Source organism: Marmota monax, unplaced genomic scaffold, assembly GCF_021218885.2.
Source record: "Marmota monax isolate L192 unplaced genomic scaffold, Marmota_monax_Labrador192_F-V1.1 WCK01_AAM20220418_F8-fsc00008, whole genome shotgun sequence".
NCBI classification, from domain to species: domain Eukaryota; kingdom Metazoa; phylum Chordata; class Mammalia; order Rodentia; family Sciuridae; genus Marmota; species Marmota monax.
In genome coordinates, this window is record NW_026694432.1 from 669,118 (window position 1) to 689,847 (window position 20,730).

At 35.8% G+C, this 20,730-nt stretch overlaps 1 protein-coding gene across 1 annotated transcript in view; it reads left to right on the top strand.

Moving 5' to 3' along the window:
• The first annotated feature begins 1,353 nt into the window (after positions 1 to 1,353).
• Agbl4 (AGBL carboxypeptidase 4) overlaps positions 1,354 to 20,730 on the top strand; it is a 1,469,059-nt gene continuing 1,449,682 nt past the window's right edge. Inside the window, exon 1 of the mRNA XM_046468734.2 lies at positions 1,354 to 1,533. Coding sequence (XP_046324690.1) covers positions 1,500 to 1,533 — 34 coding nt within the window. The 5' untranslated portion in view covers positions 1,354 to 1,499. The remainder of the gene's footprint in view (positions 1,534 to 20,730) is intronic.

Genomic DNA, 20,730 nt, shown 5'->3' on the forward strand with positions numbered 1-20,730 from the left:
TTATTTTCCACACAGTTCTTTAGAGCATCTTCAGTGACATTAAGCACAGCTATCTACTGAATTGACTAAATAACACGTTTTTCTTGGCTTTTTATCTCCCTTCTCTTTTTCAGTCTTACTTGTTTCTTCTCAAATTCCCAAGTCCTTGCCTGAGGCTCTTTTTGGAGAACCCTTGTGAAGATGTTACCTAATGATATATCGACCTCTTTAGAGACAACAGTTTTCCCTGTAAGATTTGTGTTCCACCATCCTTGACTTCTTGCAGTTTTTTGCTGATCACATGCACCTCTTTTCCTCCACTTACACAGGTCCTCTGCCCACAACACTCTTCCACTCCTTTGCCTGGCTGACATCTAGTTATTCTTCAAGACTCAGCAAGGATGTTCATTTCCCTGTGAAGTCTTCACTGATTACTTCTCACCACTATTACAGTTTAGAGTTCTGACTCCCTGATTTAGCACTTCAAACCCAGTTTATCAAAATCATTATCTCTTTGTTCTGCTCTGTGATCGCCTTGAGAAGAAGGGGCCTACCAAGGAAAGAACTTGTTAGAAAATTAAGTGCTCAATAAAACCTGTCAGAATGTGCAGGAATGAATTTAGGAATCATTTTTCATTCAGCAAATAATTACCAAATACTTATTCTATGTCATGCATCATGCTGCACTATGGCGTGTACACACTTGAAGAGAGCAACCCCAGGTATCAGGGAATTCAGTCGAGGTAGAAAGAAGGAAATAATGCATAAAGCATTGTATATAAAAAAAATGTTTGGTCAAGAAAATGTACAGAGAACTATGTATAGGAGGGGAGCCAGCTAGGAAAGGATAACCTTCCAGTTTGGTCTTAGAACACAGTGATTGGAAAGAGCATCCATCAACAAAAGAAAAGTCTTTTCCAGAACTGGGGCAAGTGCGGTTGAAGAGGGGAAAGGAGCCACAACCACTGGACCTCTGCGTGTCTGGGTTGAAGTGGGCACACCACCTTTATTTTTCAAGGTGGTTAAACTGAATACATAAGTCACCTAGCATATCCACGAATGTCAGGCACGCTAGGGGAAGAAGCACTGGGAAATCAAGAAACCTGTCCTAAGGTCTCAGAATTGAGCTCTAACGATAGAAACATCAACTCAGGCTCTGTGGACAGCACCAGGACCCCGGTGCCAGCCTAGCCCACCAGAGCCCGGGTTCCCTAGGGGCGGCGGAGCATGCTCAGTTGCCAGGACGCGGTAGCTCCGACGCGCGAGCAGTGAACGTTCCCAGCCCCGCAGGCACCTGGCCGGGGGAGTGGGCGGGGCCTCGGACGCACGCTCCCTCCTAGCCCGCCCCTCCCGCCCCGCCCCCCGCCACGCGCCAGCGCCGGCAAGCCGGCCGCCCGTTGCCCTGGCAACCGTCGTGCCGCGTCTTCCTGAGGGAGCTCCTGTCAGCCCCAGGATCCCACCGCCCGCTCCCCACTGCCCCAAGGTTTTCGCTTGGGCTCGGAGTCTGAGGGACAACAAAAATGGCGGAGCGGAGCCAGACGGCGCCTGAGGCAGGTCTGTGGGGGCGGTCGATTCAGGGAAAGCTGAGGTGGCACTGCTGTCCTGGGCCTGGGGAAAGAGGAGACTTGGCATGATCCTATTCCAGAGTGAAAGCCCCTATGTATTTGAGCGGTGGGGTTATGACTTCAGGGTCAGGGGTCAAGGGAGGTGTGTACCCCTCTGAGTGGCGGGCAGGGACCTCGAAGTCCTGTTGGCAGGGGAATGTGTGTGTGGGGGTGTGCACACTTTTGAGTGAGCATGGGCCTGGAAAGGGCTGGGACCCCAGGGAGGACCCAGGACTCTAATCCTGAGGGGCACTTGTGGTGGGGGCTAATCCTAGGGATAGGCCGCGTCGTGGAGAGGGTGTACACAGTCTGGTGGGAGCATGGGAAGGATCCCTGCAGGGTTATGATTTGGAGCTGGGAGGAGGCTCAGATTCTGAGGAGGCAGGTGTTTGTGAAAGGTGTGTTACTTCAGTTTCAGACAGTGCCATGGAAGGGGAGGTTTACTAGGATCCTCAGGATTTCCCCTGGCCACAGAGAAAGTGTACAGATCTTTGTATGGGTCTTTAAAAAGACCAGAGGCTTGAGGGGACTTCCAGAGACCCAGCCCCTTTAGGAATCAGCTAAAAGGAGGTGGAGCCTAAGTGAGTGCATATGGGATCTTGAAGGTCATTCAAAATCACAAAGGGGTGCATGTTCACTACTTTGAGTGTAAGATACCATTTAAAGGCAGGGAGACTGATAGGGAGGTAGACCCAGGATTCTATTCCTGGGGGACTCTTGTGGCTGGGCTTAAGAGAGATAGTGACCTCAGGTGTCTTAAATGGCCATGGAAGAAAACAAGGGTTTTTATAGTCCTTGTATATGTGGGAGGGAGTTTATCCCTAAAAGGGCCTGAGGACTGAAGAACTGAAACTTTAATACAAGGGATAATATCAGTGTATGTATAGAAAATTAATGACTTTGGGATTTGTATGGTGTTGGGTTGTTAAAATGGTGTACACATATAACCTTGTATTTGCATCCTAATTAGGTATTTGTTAGATTATGGTTACAAGAGTGATCCACTTGAATTACTCCTCTCTCTCTCTCTCTCTGTGTGTGTGTGTATGTGTGTGTGTTTTCTGTTGGTAAGGCTATACAGGGAATGGAACTGGAAACTACAAGAAACCATCAAGAATGGTTCAAGGGATCATTATCTTTCAGGACCCCTTCATGGTTTCTGTCTGTCTCTATTTTTTCAATGGCATCTTTGTTTCTTCCACAGAGTAGTTCCTTTACTCATTGTACAGTTTTAGCTCCCCCATAACTTGAACATGCTCACTTTTTTATTCATTCATGTACTCAATAAATATTTATTAAATGCTTTTTGCTAGATAACCAGTTAGGCTCTAGAAACTCTCTGATCCTGATTTTCTTACCTTGGTCTTTTTTTTCTTTTTTCCCATAGCACATATTGCCTTTGAACCTACTGTTTAATTTACTCATTTGTATTTATAATTACTTCTGTCCTCCTAGGATGTAAACTCCACAAAGGCTTTATTTTTATCACATCTAGAACTTTACTTAATGTACAGTATATATAATGTCTTCTTAATATAATATTTGTTAAAGGAACAACTGAATTGCTTGATATTGCCTGGAGGTAATATTTTAGCTGAAATATGAAAGGGATTAGATAAATGAAGGGAAGAGCAAAGAATGCTCTAGGTAGAGGGAAACTCATGTACAAAGACCTTAATATGGGTGGAATCATGATATGCTATGTAAGAGAACTGGAAAGAGACAAGTATGGGTGTTCATAGGGCAATGTGGGGAGAGAAGAGGCAAGCTTAAGTACTTTGTAGGCTATGTTATTAGTTTTGGTTAAAAAATCCCAAGATTAATGGGAAACTATTGAAGGATTTTAATGGGGAACATGACATGATTGGAATCATTAAAAAATTCTGGCTATAGCAGAGGGAATAAAGTATACAAGAATGAATATAAGAAGATCTGTTAGAAGGTAAGCTTGGAGATAAAGAAAGGAATTGAAAATATTTATGAGATAAAATTAATGGGACTTAGTGGGATATGAGACTGAGGGAAGAGGAGGTAGGTATCTCTTTTTCTATTTTGTGCACCTGGATGCTCAGATGTCATTACTGAGATAGGGAGCATTGGAGAGGATCTTGGCAAGGTTTGAAAGGGAAGACCATGAATTTGGTTTTAGATTTAGGAAGTTTGAAGAATCTTTAAGACATACAAATAAATGGAGACATTAGCAAAGCAGTTGAATTTACAAGAAAATTTGAATTGTCATGGAGAGAATTTTTTTGAAATAGAGATCATGGGTATGGATGAAACTGCCCTAAGAAACACCAGGCTTGGGATGAAGTATTGAATAGCTGCAATATTTCAGTTCCCTCTAAAGAGAGAAATTATAACCAGGGTACAGTCAAAAAATACTTCAAGATAAATGGAATACTCTTTATACTGAATCCTGACAAGTGATATAAAATGAAGAATGAAAAGCCAGACATAGTAACAGGAAGGTCATTGGTAACTTGAATGAGAGAAAATTGATGAGGGTAAAAGCCAGGTAATCTATCTTTTGAGTCACTATTAATTATCTCAGTCTTTGCTTTTCTTTTTTTTAAACGTTTAAAACACATCTTAAAAATATTTTTAAATTGTTGATGGACCTTTGTTTTTTTTGTATTGTGGTGCTGAGAATTGAACCCAGAGACTCATGTATGCCAAACAAGCACGCTACCACGAGCCACAATCCCAGCCCTGTTTCTTTTTTTAAATATATATATATATATTTTTAAGTTGTAGTTGGACACAATACCTTTATTTTATTTATTTATGTTTATGTGGTTCTGAGGATCAAACCCAGTGCCTCACATGTGCTAGATGAGCACTCTACCACTGAGCCACAATCCCAGCCGCAAGTCTTTGTTTCTTAATTCAGATTTCTGAGAGAATTTTATTGACACTTGTCATCTTTTACCACTAGATGAAAGTTCAGTGTTAAGAATGACTTTGGATTAGGTGTTCAGGTATTGTTGGCTAAAGTCACTTGGTACAAAATATGGCCATCTGAGGATTTCTCATCATAACAGTTAAAATTTATGGAGTGTTTATTTTGTGCCAAGAAGTATATATGTATGTTTTAGTCACTTCAGCCTTATAACCCCTCTCTGAGGTATTCTAAGTATTTTATATGTGGAGAAGTTTTGGCACAGAGAGTTGAGCAAATTTCTCAGTACCTGCAAAGAATTAATACAAAATTATACTTTGCCAGATTTCTTTAGCATTGTTTGGATTTATTATTTAGCTTTCTGTTTGTATTACAACAATTCTACACACTGAAAAAGTCAGTCTTGATGAAAATTCCTGCCATATAGGAAATAGTCTAAATTGAGCTTAATGTTCTAGCAAAATGAAGTGAAAAGAACTAGGACTCAAATCTTTGTGTGAGTACTGTTTCTCTGTCTTATTAGATATGGACCTTGGGTTCAACTTTTCTGACCTTCAGTTTTTTTATCTGTAAGTTGAGGATGATATTTGTAGGATAGTTGTGAATATTACTTAAGTACCCAATAAATGTTATTTTCTTAATTCACTTGAAGCTCAAATATAAAAACTTTCAAATGTATTGTATAACGCTTTAAACATAAAAGCAAGTTTTAAACATTCAATGATGAATGTAAGATTTTTTTTCTTTATTGATGTAATTGCTTTGATGTCATAGGAAAAGGTAGGTACCAAGATTTGGAGAATGTAGAAACCTTACCTGAACTATGGAACCTGTCTCTGTGTGGAGTGAATTTTGAAGAATTTTGTGGAGGAGTGAAAGGACACCTAAGATAGTTTTTTTTTTTTTTTTCAACCATGTAGATAACTCTGTAAGTAGATCATAGATGCAAAAGGCAGTTTTTTTTTTTTGGGGGGGGAGCTTTTTGAATGAGTATGGGAATGTGCTTTGTAATCAAACACATTAATATCACATTTGCACTAAGTGAACATAAATCATTAACAGCTTCATATCAATTTGAGTCAGGTTTTGCTACCAAATTAGTTTTATTGCCTAAGTTAGGTATTTGAGGTTTTTTGAATTGTGGAAGAGGGAATGTATACTTACATAATTTTTATATTTTTTTAGAAATGTTTTTAAAAGTTCAAATTGTTTTTGTCAACTATATATCTTCTGTAATGGAAGTAAGCATAGTTTTATTAAAGATGCTTAAAGTATTGGGACAGAAAATATTTTCTTGTTGGCCAGAAAGTTTATGTGATTATTTCTCTTAAGTCCTTCTGATATTGTCTATATTCCTGAGATTTATGAATGTTATATTTGGCTTTAATTTTAGCATCTTAGCTTAGTCACTTCAATGAGAGATACTAGAGAACTATATACTACATTAAAAGGTCAGAAGAATGTCAATATTTTGCATCCCAATTAACACAATCACAGTTTTATCTTTGAGTCATTTAAGAACAGCACAGTTTTATGTGAGTTTCAGACTATTTTTATTAGTTGTTCAATTTCAGCAATGATGTAGGTTTTAAATTTAATATTGATTTAAGGAAAAATTTCATTTTTAGATGAGTTTGATGTTTCTGATTATAAAAAATTATTGCAAGTGTGAAGGCTTGAAGTAATTCATTGATAGTATTTACCATATGGGAATATTCTTATCTTTGCTTTTAATATTCCCTATTTATTAATGGTATCCATAAAAGAAATTTCCTTTAAACTCTAAAGGAAGATATTTTCATTTGCCATATAATACTTAAGAACTATTGATTTTGAAACTTGGAGTCTTTAAACTGGATTTCAAAATAATGTACTTGCATGTCAACTGGAAAAAAACAAAACAAGGAAATACAGAAGGATTCCTAAAATTTTGCATAGGATTGAAAACTTTTATTTAAGACTGTAAATTCCTAAATATTTTCAACAATGTTATGGGGGGAAGGGAGCAGAACAAAACCTGCCAGTAATTATAGCTTCCTTACTTTTATTACAAAAGTAATATATCAAGCTCTGTCTCATGGTTCTGTAAAAGAAACCACTATGTTGTGGAGTATGATATTCATTTTTAAAATTAGTTGTTAATTCAAAAACATATTGACTACTTTCTGTGTTCTAAGCATTGTGTTAAATTTTGGAAATTTGGAGATGTATTAGACCAAGTCCCTGTTTGCAAGGAGGAGGTAATTAGAAAATTCCCATTGAAGCATAAAGTTATATGCAGAATTCTGAGACTCTAGAATGTTCCCACGACAGCCTGGGGGTGATAGAAATGGTAGTTCAGGAAGGCTTCTTAGAGGAAGGGAATAGATGAATTGAATTTTGAATGATGAGAAGGAGTTAGTCCAATGAAGGTGGTAGGCAGAGGTATTAGGAGTGAAGAGAAGAAATGAAGATCAGAGAAAGAAACACGTGCAGAGGAAAGTTGTGAAGTGAGGGAATCAAGTTTGATTAGAACACTGATGGAAGTTACTCAATTTTTAACAGATTTAAAGACTAAATCGCCCTAACCCCATTCTTGGGTCAGCGATCCTTTTGGCTATCTGATGCAAAACAATGACTTCTCTCCCATGAAAATGCATACTTTATGCAAGTGCAGAAATTTGAAAATGATTTCAATTTAAGAAATTTTCTCTTTATTAGTTATGTTCTATTTCAGAATTTGACATCTTAAAAGTGGGAGTACTTTGGTGGAAGTGGCTGATCTAACAACATGTCTATATTAGAGTAGGTCTAAAGTAAATGCAGGCCCCTAAATTATTCAGGTTATTAGTTTATCTTTTAGCTTCTTCATAGTTTACTTTGTTTATACTTTTTCTCATTTTTCTTCACAATAGATTTGAAGAAAGAAGTTAAGATTACATAGGTAGTTCAAGAGAGATTAAGTGATTAGTTCAGGTTTTTGTGACTAAAAAGCAGGTCTTTCTAATTCCAAAGCTCAGATTCTTTCCATTCTTGCTCTCCTGTCAGAAGATGTGAGAAAGATTGCAGTATCCAGCAAGAGACATATGAATTGTTATTCTTAAATTGTTAGAGTACCCAGGGTTGTACAACCAGGAAGAAGAGGAACTGTAACTGTAACCCAGTTTCCTGATTGTCCTTCAATAAATCAAAAGTAATATGCTGCCCTAAAATGGATAAAGATAAATAAGTAAGTGTCATGCAAATAATCTTTAAAAAGAAAGTTATTTCAGTAAGTCAGTCTTTTCCCATTTGCAGAGTACCTCTTTTCTGTCAGGCAGTTTTTTAAAAAAAATAATTTTATTTTTATGTGGTGCTGAGGATTCAACCCAGTGCCTCACGTTTGCTAGGCAAATGCTCTACCACTGAGCCAGAACCCTAGGCCCTGGTAGGCATTTTTAAAAATTAGTTCTTATCAGATATACATGATAGTAGAAAACTCTTTGAGTCGTTGTATACAAATGGAGCAGAATTTTTTGCTTCTCTGGTTGTACATGAAGTAGAGTCACACCATTCATGCTATCATACATGTACCTTGGGTAGTGATGTCTTGTCTCATTCCACCATCTTACCTACCCCCCTTTCCCCTCCCCTTGTCCTCTTTTCCCCATCCAAAGCTCCTCCACTCATCCCCGCCCCCCACCTCCTGCAATTAGCAATTAGGGAGTAACATCCACTTATCAGAGAAAACATTTGGCCCCTGTTTTTTGGTATTATTTCACTTAGCATGATGTTCTCCAACTCCATCTATTTATCTGCAAATGCCATAATTTAATTCTCTTAATGCTGAGTAATATTCCATTTTGTATATATATTCCACAATGTTTTTATCCATTTGTCTATTGAAGGGCATCTAGGTTTGTTCCACAGTTTAGCATTTGTGAATTGTGCTGCTGTAAACATTGAAGTGGCTGCATCACTGTCCTATGCTGTTTTTAAGTCCTTTGGGTATAGACTGAGGAGTGGAATAGCTGGGTCAAATGGTGGTTCCATTCCAAGTTTTCTAAGGAATCTCCATACTGCTTTCCAGATTGGCTGCACCAATCTGCAGTCCCACCAGCAAAGTATGAGTGTGCCTGTTAGGCAATTTTTTTGTATATACTTTGTGTAAGTCTCACATAGTTCCTGCAAGACAGGTATAATTATCTCACATTTACAGATGAGGAAATTGAGGTGCAGAAATGTTAAGTGATGTGACTAAGGCTATACAAACAGTAATTACTAGAACTAGAATTAAAATTAGAACCAGGTCTATCTGGTTGTTAAGTCCATACTGACTGATAGGACTCTTCCACTTTCTCCTGACTTTATTCCCTAGCTATGAAATATCACTACTGATAGAAGGGGATGGCACATATTAGGATTAGAATAGCACATATTTTCTTCCTTAAATAGGAAGAGTTGATGCATACATTACTTTTCAGGCAAATACATTAAACAGAAAGTGCACAGATTTTCTAATTATTCTAACCATGGGGTTATCAAAATTTCTCATCTTAGAAATTCATGCATTTATCTAGTAAATTAGTTCTAGGTAGAGAATGGATTTAAGTAACAATTAACACAGGCTTGGTATATAGTGGGCATTCAGTAAGTATTTGTGGATCGAATGAATGAAGACTTTTTAATCCATAAATATTTAAATTTAAACACTGAGGGTAGTGACACATAAAGGAAAAATAGAGTAACTTTTGGCATTTTACAAACAATATCCTAGTTGAATGTGGTACAAAGTAACTGGTGAACTAGAATGGGACACACATGTTTAAAACTCTCTTTGGATGTCTGTCTCTTTAGGAAGTATAGCACATGAAAGAGGTCATGGGTTTTGGAATTATACAGATAAGATTTAAAATTTCAATTTTACCATGTAATATATAACAGTGCTTCCCTAAGCCCCATTTTTATCATCTTTAAAATGAATATACTAATCATTTGCCTAGTAAAGTTGTGATGGTGCATCCATGCATATAGTATAGTGAAAACTCTTAAGCTAACTCACTAGATTAATTAGTGTCTTCCATTCCACGACACATGCAGCTTTCTGTATTTGAAGACCCTTTTTGATTATATAGCTACCCCAGCTGCTGCAAGAAAGCAATTTTATAAATGTGCAGTGTATGGATGGAAGTTTGGTGTTAGTGTCATAAATATATTAGGAAGAACTTAGTAGTTTAAATCAAAATTAGAAATGCGATCCTAAGTTGTAATATTCTATCTTCTAATCTTAGTCATGTCACTACCTATATACTACCACAAGAGTAGCAGTGATTTTGGAAAATGCTTGTATACTTTTTGCAGCCTGATAAAAATTGTTGTAAATGTTTTTGACTTTCCTATAAGATACTGAAAGACTTTATCTCAGTTTAGGTTTAGTGACATTGTGGGGTCTTTGATTTGAATTTCAATATTAAATGTATAAAGCTAGATGAAAAATCAAAGGATTTAATAAAGGGGTACTTGAGTTTTATTATTTAATAAGCTTTCTGTTAGAGTGACAAAAGCACACTTATCTTGTGGGTTCTTTTATTTTGACTTAATTAAAGAATATGTGTATTCAACTTCATGAAAGCAACATTCCCCTTTATTCTGAGGAGGGGCTTTTGGTATAGTTTAGTCTTATTAACTCCTATAACTTGATTTAATAAGGTCCTAAAGAAGAGAAATTTCCCTTCCATTGAATCCATATTTGTCACATTTTTCCCAGTTGTGTTGCATAGTGAATTAGCTAAACCTCTTTTTGTTACTTGAAGAATTTCATTATAACTAGATCAGTATATTTTTAATTGATTTTTTTCAGTTAAGGGACTCTAGATAATTGAGGTATTGTATATATATATATATATATACACACACACACACACACATACATATATATATATACATATGTAAATATAGACACACATATATATGTATATATATATTTTTTATGGGAGGGAGTACTGGGGATTGAACTCAGGGCACTCAACCAGTGAGCCACATCCCCAGCCCTGTTTTGTATTTTATTTAGAGACAGGGTTGCTGAGTTGCTTAGCACCTTGCTGTTGTTGAGGCTGGCTTTGAGCTTGCAATCTTCCTGCCTCACCCTCCCAGGCCACTGGGATTATAGGTGTGCACCACAGAACCTGGTTTGCATATATTTTTAATTGAAATATGAAGGGCTATGTTCTGAGAGAGTGGATTATTATTATGATCCCAGGAGTTAGATTGCTTTTGGGGAAAGAGGGAAGGTGGGAAAATATTCTTTATTGTTTGTACACCCTCACTTTTAAAGTGGTTTCAATTTGGCAAAAAGTTGTTCCCAGAAAACTTTACACTTAATGTACATTGGATTCTGATGAAATGTAGTAAATGAAATTTTCTTTGGTTATCTAATTTTAATGCCATTTCACATTTAGATTATCAAAAGTTGCTAACTTACCCATTATATGTTAGTAAAAACACATTACTCATTTAAAATAATGTGAATGAGATTTATTTCTATTAAAATGACAGAAGTGTCTTTATCCTGTGGGTGTCTGCTCTGAATAATATTTTGAAAATTTAAAAGTTTTGATAAATTATTTTCAGAAGCAGGGTTCAGTATTATCAGATGAATAAATTCCTTTTGTTTTGGTCCTAGTAAGCTAAATGTTTTTATGTAGCTGATTATTATGTTTTAAAGATTTGTATCTTCTTAAGAATCACATCATTTTCTTTTTCAGAGAAACTAGAAATTAGGAAAACTCTCTTAGCTCTAGCTTTCCTTGAATTTTTGTGCTATAAGCTTTGCCTACCCCTGCCTTGCTCCAGTTATATAAAAGAGACTAGCTTACTGAGTAAACCCTAGATCTTTGGCTCTTTCTTCCTTCTGTTCTTCATTGTTCTCTCTCTTTTATTACTTGGCTATAATTTATCTGGCAGGTGAACAGAAGGCTCTGGTTCTTAGCTAGTTCAGTTCTAAAATGGATATGCAGTTTACCATTGCCAACTTACCTTGAGTTTTATGAATATTTAGTGCCAAAGAGAAAAAAGAGGCTAGGAAATATAATTTAAAAAATACTTATGTATATAACATTTCTAGAAATCTAGTTTGTCTTTTGAATACTGTAGTTTTTAAAATGAGAAATCAGGGCTTAAAATCCACTTTCTATTCATATTAGTTTTCTGAATCTGAGTAAATTGCTTTTGATGAAAAGTAAACCAATCCTTGGATGCATCAGGGAATTACTACATTTCTTAATTCTGAAGCTGTCTTTTTCTTTTCCTTGCAAATTTTAATTACTTATTTTGGAAAAGCATAAATAGCTTCATGGAATTTAAATAAACATATTTATTTCAAGTTGTTTAATTATATAGCCTTTTTTGAACCATACTTACACATTTTTACTTGTATTCCAGTTATTTTGTATTTATCTTTATTCAGTTTGTATATTTTTTCTTATGAGATTATAAGCAAATTTACATCAGGCACTAAGTAGTGCGTGAGTGAATTTCTGACTGGATTTATGAGTAGAACCTTCCATTTCCTACCACATTAACTTTCTTGGGGCTTGGGAATGTAACTTTGATTATTTGTTATTTTAAGATATTTAGAATTTAAATTGGCTTCCATAAAAAAGTAGGCGTATAAGAAACTTGAGGTTCTTATCAGTGTTTTATGTGGTATTAATCAAAAAGGGTAGGAGCAGTGAAGGTAAAAGGTCTCTTTTAGTCTCTATGATCATGTGTTAGAAGTGGGACAGACACAAGGGAAATAAATCTGAGTAAACTAGTGCAGTTTCTGGGCTGCCTTAGGAATATTGTATCTTTTTAACAGATTTTGTAAGCAAAAGATAAGGCAATTACCTTTGGTCCATTTGATTAATCTATTCAACTGAAACTTATGACCACTCTTTCAAATTACTTTAGTAGAGTCTTATTTAGTGAAGCCTTGTTTTTGGATGAGAGAATGAATACATGACAACTGCCTACAAAAAACTGAACTTCAATAATTTACAATAAGAACATCAAAGATGGATGTGAATCAGTGGTGTTTCTTTCATCTCAGTGGCTATTGACAATATAAATTTTGCTCTCAGGAATGAGGTAGAATACATCTCCTTTCATATTTATTCATATACATATATTGTGTGTGTACACACACACACACACACACACACACATATATATATATATAAAATCATAGCATGTAATATTTCTTCACATTAATATCCAGTTAGTTTTTAATTTTATTATTTTTTATATGGTTTCTTTGCTACATCTTTATTTTCTCTTGCCACTTTTTTAAGAAGGCAGGTAGTTTGCCTGGATTTTGCTGATTGCTTTCACATGATAAGTTCAACACATTCTTCTATCTTCTGTATTTTACTTTATTTTTTAAAAAATATTTATTTTTTAGTTGTAGGTGGACCTAATATCTTTACTTCATTTTTATGTGGTGTTGAGGTTGGAACCCAGTGCCTCACGTGTGCTGGGCGAGCACTCTACCACTGAGCCACAACCCCAGCCCCCTGTCTTCTGTATTTTCTATAAATTATTGGATATATATATAGAAGCTTGATAATCTTTAGGCTTTTTTAAAAATCAAGACTGCTGCAGTCTGGCTGGACACAATTCACAAGCCACTTATCAAGCAGAAAAAAACTTTATTTTTAGAACACACACCAGACCACATGAGATCTTCAGGAATTCCCTCAGAGCCCAACTGCCACCACCAGCTTCCCACAAGCCTCCCAACCCCCCCACTCCTTCTGCTCTTGAGGCCGATTGGCTGGGTCGTGTGGGTGGAGCCAAAAAAAGTCCCCCAATGAGCAGCTTCGTGGTCTGAAAGGGCGGGGAAACAGCCCAATGAGCATCACTGCAGAGGAGCCAATCAGCTGGCAGCTAGAAGTTTGCTGGGGCTGCTGTGAGCCAATCATCAGCTGGCAGCTGGAAGTTTGCTGGGGCCACGTAAGCCAATCATCAGCTGGCAGCTGGAAGTTTGCTGGCAGCTGGAAGTTTGCTGGTAGCTGGAAGTTTGCTGGGGCCCCTTTGGCTGTGGCTCTCAACATCTCCCCCTCTATGTTTAAACAACAAGCATGTGGCTTAGGGTCCATGCCTGCCTTAAGTTGTTCAATACTACATATGGTCCTTACCCGTCATCAGATGAGCTGACCTCAAGGCATCAGCCTCCTGTCTTTGGTTGGTACCATTGCAATTGGATCTTACCTGTCATTGACTACCGGTCCAGCATACAGCCACATGTGTGGATAGGTCTTTGTACCAGTGTGTGGGGGGGTGAGGTTCTTTGCCTCACCTTTGTTGGCCCCCAAATTTTAGCTGAATGACCATCACAAGCAGAAGGGAGGAGGAAACACCAAGCCGATTGACGGCTCCTTTTGGAAAAATTGTACCACCGATGACACCATCAGCAAAAATACCCCAACACTACCACAAGTTGCTGCACCAACAGATAGTTCACAATGCATACAAGTGATTTCACAATGCACACAAGTGATACATAGTCCAGGCAAGTTCTGCAAGCAGTTCAGTGATAGCTATTGCAGAAGTTGTAGATTGGTTTTATCTTTGTCTTCACCGGCACTGAGATGAAGATAGGAATTCTGGCAATAATGGCTAAAGAAAAAATTATGAAACATTCCAGAAGGCACTAGAAGAAAACAATTTTCTGAAAAATTTACATTATCTTGAACAGAATTATTAAAAATAATGAAAAGGAAAGGTGAAAGTAAACAAATAGATCTGTTGACCTCCTTTTTTGTTCACATATTAAAACAATCCTCAACAGCTTTTTACCCAATTTAAATTAAATCATTTAAATCACGTGAATAAAAAAAAATTTGGATCCATTTTTTCATGAGCGCTCATCATATATGATATATGGACATATGTACATACAAACATACAACACAAAAAACAAGTGTGCACACATAATACATACAACAAATAACATAATAGTAAATGCCTTATAACTTTTTACAGGTGAAATCTCCATTGCAATGTTTAAAAACTCTATAGTCAAAAAATAGAACTGATCAGCAAAACATTAATCTAGGTCTGTATGAGCTCAAGAAACAAAATAGAACTCCATGATGTGGGAAAGGCAATAATAAAATAGATATTGAAAAAAGCATCCTGGTTCTGTCGCAGATGTAAGGATAGCCAAACTGGAGTTCTGGATATCAGCTGTTATGGATTTGAGCCAAATCATCTTCTTTTTGGTCTGTAGAAATCGCTTTAGTTAATCTCTCTGGAATCCAAATCTGCTGCTGTTCTTCCTGTGGAAACACAGAAACAGACCCCCGACTCCAGACAATCACTGGGTCAGGACCTTTCCATTGTCCTGTTAGAATATCCTTCCAAAGTACCTTGGGGTTATGCACATTTTTTGGACACATATGCCTTTCCGCAGCACAAAGCCCTGATGAATCCAAATTTAAAAAGTTTAGAGTAAAAAGTGTTATTTTAAGTTTATCTTTGGGGAATATATACCCCTTACCAATTCCCTCTTTTTGCTTTAATAAGTACATTTTAATAGTTTGATGAGCTCTTTCAACTATGCCTTGTCCCTGTGGATTGTATGGGATTCCTGTTATATGAGTAATGCCAAATGATGAGCAAAATTGTTTTAAAAGAGGTAGAAGTATAACCAGGGGCATTATCTGTTTTTAACTGTTTTGGAACACCCACAGTGGCAAAATTTTGTAAGCAATGAGCTATAATATCTTTAGTTTTTTCTCTGGCATGAAGGGAGCCCATCAAAAATCCGGAGGAAGTATCAACTGTAACATGCAAATATTTTAATTTTCCAAATTCTGGCAAGTGTGTGATGTCCATCTGCCAAATATGGTTAGGTATCAGTCCTCTAGGATTGACTCCAAGATTAACTTGTGGTAAAAAGGTCACACAATTTTGATATCGTTTTATTATTTGTCTAGCTTGTTCCTTAGTTATTTTAAAACGCTTTTGTAAAGTATTAGCTTTGACATGGAACTTTTTATGAAAATTTGTAGCTTCTTCTAGTGTAGAGAAAATATGTATGTCATGTGTAGTTTTATCTGCTAAATCATTGCCCAAACTAAGGGCTCAAGGCAATCCTGTATGTGCCCTGATATGTCCTATAAAGAATGGATCTTTTCTGTCCCAGATTAGACTTTGTATAGTGGAAAGCAAAGAGAAAACAGTAGAGGAAGGGGAAATCCTACCAGTATCTTCAAGGGATACTATAGCATTAACTATATACTGACTATCAGAAAATAAATTAAATACAGAATCTTTAAACATCACAAAAGCTTGTAATACTGCATTAAGCTCTACCTTTGAGCTGATTGTTTGAGTACTAAAAATGTAAAAGTTTGATCAGGTGTAACTATTGCTGCTGTACCATTATTTGACCCATGAATGAATATATTTGGAGCATTCATGATAGGTGTTTTTCTTGTCATTTTTGGAAAAATTACAGGATGAAATGACCAAAAAGACAATAAAGGATTAGATGGTAAGTGGTTATCAAATGAAACATTAGATTTACACATGATTATTGTCCAAGTATTTAACTCATTAGCTAACTCATCAATTTGATCCATTTGGCTGTGGCTCTCAACACAAGACCATTTCAAAAGTGGTATTGTGTGCTACTATTATAAAGCACATAATGTCTGGCTTGCTATTTTTGTGATGTTAGCAACCATTAAATAATGATGCATAATTTATATTTAAACAATAATAATTTGAAAAAAGTACAGACTACAATTGCCCAGTAAATGTTACAAAATTAACTCTATGAATTTAGGGGAGAAAAAGTTAACTCAGGACTAAAGTGGTCAATGAAAATGTTATAAAGGTAGTTGATCTTAGGATAGGTTGTAAAGAATAGGGATAATTCTAGTAAAATATGATATATTAGCCAGTTTAGGTTAATTTATACAGTGATAATAAATCACTAAAAATGTCTCAGAGATTTATAAAAACAACAAAGATGCATTTATTGCTTCCATTTACATGTCTATTATAGGTTAGCTATATTATTGTTCCACATTTTCTTGTTAGGAGCCAGCCTGATAAGAATAGCCTCTATCTGGAAGGTTTCTGGTCTCATATAAGAAGAAAAGAGATGATTTTGAAACAAAACAGTGGGTCTTAAAGCTGCTCAGAAAGGGTGCATGTCACTTTTGCTCATATTTCTGTTCAAGTCTTAGAGCAAGCCTGATATTGACAAGGTAGGGTATATAATCCTGTCCTACTCATAGGATTGTGGGATAGCAGTATTTGTCTTAGAGGAAAAAGTGGAAAGGGGAAAGGGTATTTTGTGTAGAAAGAATCATTAATGCACACGGAATATTTGAGGGTTAGCAAGAAGACTTGTTTTTCATGAGTAGAACATGTATATTGTCTAGATAGAAGAGTAAAACAATCACACCTGGAGAAGGGGAGGATGGATCAGTAGAGTTTAAATTCCAAATTCATGTTTAGGTAACCTGCTATTTTGCTGAATGCTAAATTTCTGGCTTGAGCAATTTGGGATGGAAAGTGCTAGCTCAGCACTGTTCAGTAGAAATACAATGCGGACCACAAATGTAATCCATATATACAATTTAAAATTTGATAGTAGCTGCATTAAAATAAACAGGTGAAATTAACTTTAATGTATTTTATTTAACAATATACTTCACTCAATATCTTGTTATATTTGCTTTTTCCATCATGGTATTCCCAGAACTCAGTGAAGAAATGACAAGGAATTATATAGCAGCTTTCTGTAAGTAGGAAAAACATAGCTTGATTTTATGGCTGGACCCCAAGAGAAAGCATTTCTTTTCTTTTCTATTTTTTTTTTGGGGGGGGTATTGGGGATTGAACTCAGGGGCATTCAACAGTGAGCACATCCCCAGCCCTATTTTGTATTTTTTTTTAGAGACAGGGTCTCACTGAGTTGCTTAGTGCCTCACTTTGCTGAGGCTGGCTTTGAACTCATGATCCTCCTGCCTCAGCCTTCCAAGCTGCTGGGATTACAGGTGTACACCACTGCACCTGGTGAGAAAGCATTTTTGATAAGGATGGACTAGTAATTATCTGTAAGCAAATGTGGGACTGAGAATACTAGTCTTCTTCAAATCCTAGAGATCCTAGGACATAAAAGAAAAAAATAACCAGCCACCTCATAAGACTACAAGGTAAAGTATCCTGTGGGGAGAACAGGATATTAGAGTAAGGAGATAGTTGGAACACTCAATGAAGCGTGTAGGAGCATTGGGGAGGATTTATAGGAGATAGTCCTAGAGATTATATTAGTGTTAAAAGACAGGGTAGAGCTAGATTGTAGGAGAGCTATTAGGGCATAAGAAGGATAGGTTATGAAGAAATGGTAGAAAATATTGTATTAAAATCTCTCAGAGAATACACACACACACACACAAAACAAAACAAAACAAAACAAAACAAAAAACAAACCCCAAACCAAACCACACCAAACAAACAAACAAACAAACAAACAAAACCTGCAGAAAAAGTGAAAATGGGATCATTTCAAAGAAAGGATCCGTAGTTTTGGTGACTGGCTATGATGAAGAAAGAGAAATTGCTTTATCAATATTATGAATTCTCCCTGTATCCTAGACACCTTATGTACTTTGTATTTAAGATTTACAAAATCCTACAAGGTGAGATGAATTTCCATTTTTGTAGACAAAGAACTTGATCTTAGAATGGTGTGACAACCTGCTTGAGCTCATATGATTAATATGAAGTAGAAACAGAACTAACCCAGATTCAGGTGACTCCAAAAAACCCTTTGCTGTCCCTTATATATGACATCATCTTTCCAGAGAGAGAAGGTTAATATACATAGTTAATAAACTTGGTTACTCATTAACAGAAATGAAAGAATCAAAAGGAAAATGTTTTTTTGTGGAAAAGATAGGTCTATTTTAGGCATTTTGGATTTGAGGTAATAATGGGATAGACTTGGGGACATGATGAGGATGCCATTAGAAATGTCACTCGACTCTATATAAGCTAAGAGAGAAGATAAAGCTATTGAGAGTGTGTGTGCCGAGTATGTAAATATGGATATATTTTCCAAAAAGTAAGTTTGATATAAAAATGAATTTTTTATTTAATATTTTGAAAAGCTTGGATATGTAAATTTTTTGACAAAATCTGAATGTTATAAAGGTTACAATATATTCATTTTAGAACGGATTTTGTGTTGTATGTGCAGACATTTGAAAAATTATCTACATATGTTGAAAAAAATTTTATATATGTGTATAATTATATATATGTATTTTGTTAATATATGCTAAGAACCAATGTTTTACAAGGGGCCATCATATTATATTGGGTCTAATAACATTCCATGAGGGTCTTTGGACTCAAAACATGAATAATTGATGATTTTAATATTCAAAATAATATTCTGTCTTATAAGTGAAAGGTTATTATATGTAAATATTGCAGTCATATAATAGTCTGGACTAGATAGTATACTAAGTGTCCCAGGCTTCACTGGGAGTTTCACTTATAGACATTTATTGAGAGCCTGCTTTGTGGTACACATTTTTACATGTATTATGTCTTTTAGTTCTCTAATGACCTTATTAGGTTTGAGTTTTCTTTTTTAAATAATTAAGATTATGCTTATAATATTTTCTGTGATATTTTATTGATGTTAATAGTGCCATTTTTACAACACTTTAGAACATACACAGAAATTTCATATGCATAATTCATATTAGTACAAGTTATTGTATTAAACGTGCTATATGCTACAGAATTCTGAAAAATATTTAATCATTATAGACCTATTGTGAGGAAAGTATTATTATCATCCTTCGTTCAATGAGGAATGTGAGACTTATGTAGATAAATAGCTTGGCCAGGGTTTCACAGCTAAGTTGACATCACAGATGAATTAAAGTCTGCCCATTACAGCTAGTACCACTATCAGCTTAGGCCCTGACAAAGATTAGAGAAAGTAGCTAAGAGAAAATATAATGTGACGAAAATGTTATTTTCACATTGGTATTGCATTTATGTTTGTGATTAGTCCCATGCTAGAAATATTACTAATATATCATAAGTGTTGAGAGGTTTGCTTTTAGTTTATAAATTATTTTAGATTACTTTAGAAAATTGTTTTTAAGATACAATTACGTGTAGAGACAGGTGATTTAACAAATGATCTGCAGGTGCCCTTACCCCTAGTTCCCTATGTACTTCACAAATTTACTATTTCTAGAAAGAAAGAAATGGAAAATTATGAAGGCATACTCACCAGGAAATAATTAAAAAGTACCTTGGTTCTTTAGGTACTGTCTTGCATTTTTGTATTATATAATTACTATCTTAGATTAGGTAGAAGGGAGTGAAGAGAGGGGAGGGGAGGGGATACAGGTATAGGAAGAATAGTAGGATGAAACAGACATTATTACCTATGTACATATATGATTTCATGACTGATGTGATTCTACAATACGTACCATCAGAAAAATGATAAATTATACCCCATCATAATCATAATCAGTGCATAAATGATAAATTATACCCCATCATAATCATAATCAGTGCATAAATGCATTCTACTGTCATGTATAACTAATTAAAACAAATTAAAAAATTAAGATATATAGTGTCTGTTAAGAGATAATACTATGAAGAGAGAATATTTTTGAACTATAAGATACAGCTAACTAGAAATGACATTTTACATTTAAACTCATTATTATTATTGCTACCAGGGATTGAACTCAGGGGCACTTGACCACTGAGCCACATCCCCAGCCCTACTTTGTATTGTAGTTAGAGACAGGATCTCACTGAGTTGCTTACCTTTTGCTGAGGCTGGCGTTGAACTTGCAATCCTCCTGCCTCAGCCTCCTGAGCTGCTAGGCATTTAAATTCATTTTTAAAGAGCAAGGATACAGATGTATACTTGTTGAAATTTTTTTAATTGGTTAAGCAGCAGCTCTCAATTTAAAACAAAGGAAGCATTCTGATAGTCCTTTAAGTGATCTAAGTAGAGGCAATTACTTCACTGTTTTCACTTTTGGGTATGTTTAATCAAGCCCTAAAATGAGAGGGTATCTGCTTTTTCTTTTGATGTTGTGAGGAAAAGAAATAAACTCTTTAACTGGTAGAAAGTAAGGAACTAAACCTTTTCTAGTAAAGATGAAACTACCACAACAGGCCTAGATTAAGTTGTAAAAGCTATTTCTCTATGTAACATGCCTTTCCTGGGCTTGTTCC